The sequence below is a fragment of the Mchenga conophoros genome, linkage group LG14 (genome assembly GCF_057382185.1).
Source record: "Mchenga conophoros isolate Kocher_MC1m ecotype Shallow Benthic linkage group LG14, M_conophoros_male_GT1.1, whole genome shotgun sequence".
NCBI lineage: Eukaryota > Metazoa > Chordata > Actinopteri > Cichliformes > Cichlidae > Mchenga > Mchenga conophoros.
The window spans coordinates 40,619,196-40,625,900 of record NC_140539.1 but is presented as its reverse complement, the minus strand read 5'-3'; the positions used below and the strand labels follow the sequence as shown (position 1 = coordinate 40,625,900).

The following is a 6,705-nucleotide window of genomic DNA, read 5'->3' as shown; positions in this document are numbered from 1 at the left end:
AAGTTAGTAAATTAGAAAAAATATTAAATAAATAAATAAAATAAAGTAAAAATAAATAAAATTAAACAATAAATAAATACAAATAAAAGAATAGATGGGGCGGGGCTTAAATCCTGTGCCTACCTTAAAAAAAGAGTAAATTTCAAATTCTTTTCAATCTAGTTGCAGGTGGGTAAATCACATTGTTCTAAGGAAAAGATCTGAGATATTCCACAAAGTGTCCACTTGTGGATAAATTTAGCAGGACTACCTTTCACTGTGAGTGAGATCGTCTCCACCCTCAAGAATGTCCGGACAGTATTAAGCCATTGCAATGCAGATGGAGGCGTAAAATACAGCGTCTAGCAAGAAGGGAACAAAAAGCCACGATCTCAGTTTGCTGGGGAGTTATATTAAGAGGGTCTTTGGAACTCCAAATATGGCAGTCAGAGGGTCTTCTCGGATCGGATCCAAAAACCTCTGAAAACCCAAAATGTGTTCAAACATAGAAACTTCTTCTTCAACAGAAGAAAACATATGGATTGCAGGGGGAGGTCACATTGATCTATAATTGAAGGAAAATTTTAGACAAACGGGATTTTGAGAAATGGACTCTGTTTATTACTTTACACCAGGGGTCAGCAACCTTTCTGATGACGAGTGCATCTAAAATTCCCTCAGCAGTCAGTGTGCCATATGATGCATTAGCAATAAATTTAATAACACTCTACACGAACAGTTACACACTATATAAACTTTACAGAATGATATTTGTTCGCAGATGTTGGCAGCTGTCAGCGAATAGTTCTCAGCTATTTTGAAACAAAACAAACACTTTTTATCCATAAATCCAGCTTCGTGTCTTTTCCTTTGTAGCTGAAGTTCGGGAAAAACTGCTCCTTTTCAGCTCAACACGAAACGCGTAATATTTTCTCTGAATACGAGACGATTGTTTTTTACGGGACGTGTGTTTGAATTACGGCCCAAGGGTTTTCACAGATTTCTATTTGTTTTATTTACACGTCACCACGTCCTGATCTGCAGGACCCTCAGTGACCCTCCGACAGTAACGGCAGCTGCACCGTCAGTCACAGGAAGCCTCTTGCTTCTTCTCATGAGAGTAACATCTGCTACCAGCAGCACCGTCTAACTTCAGCAACAAGACCATCATCGTCACCTTGACCTGCTCCAGCACACACCAAAGTGCACCTACATGTCATTGTACATATATCAGCGTGATCCTGAATCTTCGGAGCTCTGCTGTCAGAGGAAAATCGGGAGTATTACCTGTGAATCGGAGCTCGGCGATCCCGCTGTGAGGAAGCGTGTTACCTGCAGTGGTCTGAGTGACGGGAAGCTGTGTGTCCGAGGCCGGACTGTCTGAGCGGGCTCTTTTTACCTCCCACGTCTGACTGCCATCCCCAGGGTCAGCCAATTAACTGTGACAGTATCCCCTCGGGCATTGCGCGCATCACTCCCTGTTCATTCACAAACGGCACAGAGCTCATCGGTGTTGCTCTCACTCCCTGGGGTGTTTCAGGCTTTCCAGCTGATGACGTCTCCGTGTTTGACTCCCTGACGCGTCTGCAGCGTTCAGGCCACCAGAGGCGCGCTCACGGGTTTCGCAGTCGCACGTGCTCATTAAGCTGCAGCTCTTCGGCCAGCAGTAATCACACCCCGTGTCCTGCCTGGACTTCAGGCTGAACATGGTTAAAGTTTAAAGTCCTTCTAAAAACAGCAGATCCAGTTTTCTCCAGCTGAGCTGCCGTCTGCCATCATCATGTGTGCGATGAAATCCTGGCCTTTAATTGGCCGGCTGCTAAAGAGGATGCCACCATTAAACACACAGTGGAAACAAGAGGACAACAGACAGTCCAGTCTGCTCTGTCAGCACGTCCAAACACGGAGGGCGGGCTCGGTGTCACTGCAGGGGGCGGGCCTCATCACAGCGCCCTGCAGCACCGCCAGCTTCATGGCCCCGTTAAAGCCAACACACGCCATGAGGTTTCAGTCCAAAGGCTCTCAACGCTAATGCCGACCCGATCACAGGCTTCCTGAAGCACCTCGCTCACCGCTGTCGCGGGTTTTCTGCCACGTGCGGCTGAAGCTGCTCAGGATTCAGCACGCTGTGTGAACGCTGCCGAGGGTTTCGGGATATTTCTGCTTTCATGATGATGTGCAAAAATGAGAACATCACCATGGCAACTGATGGCTTTCTGTATTTGGACCAGTAAACATCTGATCAGCCACAGTTACAGGTCATGTCACAGAAAAAAAATAAACTCTGGTCTTTTATATTGTAAAAAAATGAAGTCCTACGTTTGTCTCCTCATCAAACCCGTCAAAGGCGAGGACCTCCACAGGGAGCGTAACCTCCGACCTCCAGGCTCTGCTCTCTGCTGGTGACCTCTGTCCTCGTCATGTAAAGCCCTCAGAAAGATCTCAGAGGAGCAACGGACCAGCAGCTGGTCAGAGATCAGTCACAGAGAGCTGCAGGAACAGAAGAAATCCAGACGTGAAGCCACCAAACAATCAGTCAAACCCAGAAGCAGACGCTCAGATACAGTTTTATTTTCCTAACAGGCACATTTAGCTCGTGATGGTTTGCACAGAAACACACTTTGTCAATGATTCACTGTCCAAAACCTTCCTCTGCGTTCAGCGATCACGTTTGCTTTCCCACACAGCAACACGGCAGAGCCGAGGCATCGCCTGTCCTCAGAACCAAAGAGCTCGGATCAGGACGGGCTCGGCGCCGGATGCGTGGTCATCGTGATCGGTGAAACACAAGAAGCTAAAGGACGAGTGAGCCAGCGAGGACCTAAACATCACAGATCTGCAAAGAAACGAAGACACAGAGGAGCTCGACGGCATCATCTACCACAGAGTAACATTTCAAATCTATGAACTGTTCGTAGTTTCAGCGTCAGAGTCACGATCGTCGCTGTTACTGAGGGAAACGCCCTCACACTGGTGAAGAGCGAGGGTTCGGCTTCTTCAGTGTGGAACAGACTGTGAAGGAAAGCCGTCTGACAGAGCTGCGGCGACAGGAAGTGGCGGCTGATGAAGTCTGGCGTTCAGGCCATTTTCCCGCTGAGCCGTGCTCCTCTCCTCTCAGTACATGAGGTCGGCCGCCCCGCCGCTCAGCTCCACCTCTTTGTTTTGTTGAAAGGGAAACTGGATTCCCGCCAGTCGGACCAGCAGGGCGTTCAGTCCCTGAAGGAGGAAGATGAGGAAGAAGAGCCAGAAGCATCGGTCGTAGCGCTCGGTGTACGTCTGGAAGATGAAATTCCCCTCATTGAAGTTGGCGATCCGCTCGGACAGACGACTGAGCTTTACCTCCGACACAAACAGGACCATGACGAGGCAGCTGCCGACACCTGCAGGAAACACAGACAGGAACCATCAGGCTTACCTCTGACCTCTGACCCCATCACCCTTAGACACCACCTCCACCTCTGAGAAGGCCAGAGGAGGCGAACCAGACGCCACAACAGAAGGAGTGATGATGTCATCAGAGGAGCTCAGGCGGTGAAAATAAAACCCGTGATGGAGCTTATGGTAACGTGGCTCAGCTGAGCTCAGGTCACATGACTGACAGGCGTCTCCAGTCTGTGCATCACTGGTTCCCCATCCAGGGTTTGGACCAACCATCCAACTGTGAGGAGCACAGGCTCCAACACTGCAGTTCCTCCCCCGTCCAGCGGGGGCAGCAGTGAGTTCGTCCACACAGACCGCTGCGTTAAGATGCTTCAGCCTGATGCATAAGCTGTGTGGTGTCTGTGAATATTGAGCCCTCGTAACACCTGTTTCTACTACACACCTGCATAAACTGTGTTAAGGTTCAAGTTTGCATCGTTAGGGGCGTGGCCTCAGACAGGTGCCGTGGCGGCCTGCTAGGCTTCTGCGGGCCTTTGTGAGTGAAACTGGAGTATTTGTGGGGACGCTGCCCGGCACTAATTGGGGTCTGCGGTTGCAGGCACACATTGGACGGGCCGATTAAGTGAAATGAACCCGGAGAAGGAGGAAATGAGCGGAGGATCGTTGGGTCTTAATGCTCGGCCAGGCCGCCCCCCGCCTGCTTTATCCCTCTCCTGCCCTGGGCTCTGTTATCAGGCTGTTTGTCTGTGATCCTCTCCGAACTCATTTCAGACCATCCATATTTTATATCTCGTTACAGGCTCACAGGGAGCCCGCCAACTGTCCCAGCATGCATTTCAGTGACACTGTCCTTCCTCTGCCCCCCCCCCATCTCTAACAGTCGTGCTTTTGGTCGTATTTTAGCGAACAGCTGTTCTTATCTTATCAGCCCTTCTTCAAATGATGACGTATTTGGCTGTGCTGGGGGCAACCGTGAGGACGGTTATCTTTGACACACGTTACAGTACAAACAAAAGCTTCCCGTGGACTGGCAGGTGAAGCTGTGAGGGTGTGGTTCTCACAGGTGATGAAGGTCCACAGGTAAAGTCCCACGGGGCCTTGCAGCGTCTCGTAGGGTCTGCCGAAGGCGTTGAAGAAGAAGAAGCCGGTGGCCACGGAGGAGAAGAGTGTCACAACACCACAGAAGAAGATGACGGTGACGTGGAGGCCCGTGGGGATGGCACTCAGGAGGTCAGGAAAGACTGGAAGACATCAAGAGACAGACCTGCAGTGAGAGGCGTGTCCGGTCTGCAGCGACCACAGAGGTCACCGAGCCTCGGGACACACAGCCAGCACTTCCTGTTAGAGGGTCAAACAGCAGGGCGAAGACACGCTGACACAAAGCAGACGAGACCGACACAGGAAGAGACAGAAACATGAAAAACAGAATCAAGAGCGCCAACGTGACAGAAAATCTTCTGTAAACTCACAGAGACAGGAAGTGTGCAAAACAGACACAAGAAGTGAACATTGTCAGATATTTAATAAGAGATTTAAAACCAGAGAACACGAGCTGCTGGAACCTGGAGCGTGCTCCACCTCCCCACTAAGTTCAGCTGTGACAGTAACACCCCCACTGCTGGAACACCCACGAAGGCTGACAAACGTCCCACAGAGACGCTGACGTGAAACAAAAAGCTCTGCACTGAAGCAGAGACGCAGGTCCTGCAGGGACAGAGCGGCTTTGTCTCTGCTCGCAGATCCCACGCAATCAGGCGGAAACCTCATTAGTGCCGCGCTGCCCAGGACCTCAGAGGGAGCTGCTTCCTGTCCCAGCGCTCAGAGTCACGTGACAAATGTTTATTCGCCCGTTTGGAAAAGATTATCTGACAGTGGTTTCACATCTGCAGCTGTATTCATTTAACCTTTAATTAACCTTATTTATGAAGGACGCCTGCTGCTGGCCGTGTGTCCGAGCCAATGAGACGAGCTCAGCCTGCGTGACTGTGACGTTCACGCACAGTCACGCAGGCAGAGCTCAGCGTTTGTCTCAAATCAGCATCAGGGTTCAGAAATCATTTTTCTGCCACCCCGGTGACAACAGAGCTCCGGCTCCAAAACCCCCAATGCAGAAATGCTGATGCTGATCCTGGTCTGGGTCCTGGTCTCAGTCCTGGCTCTTCAGTTTATGGAGTTCTGGTTACTATGAAATCTCATCTGTTTGACATCTTGAACTTTTTCAGTTTGCTGTCCCAATTGAATCAGTGTTTTTATTTTTATAGTTTTTTTCAGCTGAAATATTTTCTGTCACAACAATAATGTGATGACAGCAGTCACTGCAGATCAATGAACAGGGTTATTGATTAACCTGATTATTATTAATGCAGAGTTGTTGATAGAGCCGTGAGCAGACTCGCAGCAGCTCGTGCGTGAATTACTGCTCGTGCGCATGCATCATCGGCGATCACTCACAGGAGAAGCGCGCCGCGCGGCCCCCCAGCCCGCACTGCTTCACGCGCTGTCCGTGGAACAGCCCGTAGCTCAGCTCGCCCACGAACTTGTCCAGCTCGGCCCCGGTGGCGTTGACGAGCTCGGCCCCGGTGCGGCACAGCACGGCCCCGCGGAGCCAGAGTGGCAGGCCGGTGGCCACCGCGGCCGTGAGCGCACAGGAGAGGCCGAGGAGCCCGCACACGGAGAAGAGGAGCTGCTTCTGTCTGCCCGGCATGATGGAGGAGGAGGAGCCGGGGGAGGAGGCCACCACCACAACGCCCCCGCCTCCACCTCCGGGAGGAGGGGGGACCGCGGGAAACGTCAGGTGCCAGCGCACACCTGCGCTGGGTCCATGGCAACAAGGGCTCGGTTTACAGCCAGGAGGTTCGAGTTCTCATTAAAGACGAAGCACGAGACTGTGATGCGCGCGCCCGCAGCAGACTCATCTTTCTTTCACAGCAACCTTACTGCTGAGCGCGGTTTGTGGTCACGTGGGACCTTTTTCAGCCTAAAACCGGCTCTGTGACATATCACGGAGGTGGACAGGAAGTGATGCTGAAATATTCAGATAACGTCTGGAATAAGACTGAAACAGAGGCGGGGAAGGTTTCAGCACACCTGAGTCACATGAGCTCATCACCATGCCTCCGCAGAACTTTTTAATTTAGCTTTTTAAATCAGCTGAAAACTCTAAAACCAGGCTGCGGCCTGGAGTTCCTGACCACTGGTCTAACAGGTAAAACACTGAGAACGGAAGTGAGTGACTGGAGCAAGAAGCAGGAGATATCGCCATCTTTTACATCCAGTCTGTTTTCTTCTATGACACTGTTACACCCCGGCCTAGGCAACCGGAGTGCAACACGAAAAAAATAGAAA

The 6,705-nt window shown here is 51.0% G+C and overlaps 1 protein-coding gene across 1 annotated transcript; it reads right to left on the bottom strand.

The window, feature by feature from the left end:
• Positions 1–2,529: 2,529 nt before the first annotated feature.
• clrn1 (clarin 1) lies at positions 2,530–6,231 on the bottom strand. The gene is made up of 3 exons (XM_085244613.1): positions 5,812–6,231; positions 4,422–4,601; positions 2,530–3,359 (listed from the first exon to the last, which is right to left on the bottom strand). The coding sequence occupies exons 1-3, from the start codon at positions 6,062–6,064 to the stop codon at positions 3,094–3,096; spliced, it is 699 nt and encodes a 232-aa protein (XP_085100739.1). The 5' UTR covers positions 6,065–6,231; the 3' UTR covers positions 2,530–3,093.
• Between the last annotated feature and the right edge of the window lie 474 nt (positions 6,232–6,705).

Bases quoted from the DNA above. Each gene is read 5' to 3' on its own strand.
- clrn1 (XM_085244613.1), bottom strand. From the start codon at position 6,064: ATGCCGGGCAGACAGAAGCAGCTCCTCTTCTCCGTGTGCGGGCTCCTC. The intron at 4,602-5,811 runs GTGAGTGATCGC...GATGTCTTCCAG, and splicing joins CCGCGCGGCGCGCTTCTCCT to TCTTTCCTGACCTCCTGAGT. The intron at 3,360-4,421 runs GTGAGAACCACA...TGTTTCCTGCAG, and splicing joins CCTGTGGACCTTCATCACCT to GTGTCGGCAGCTGCCTCGTC.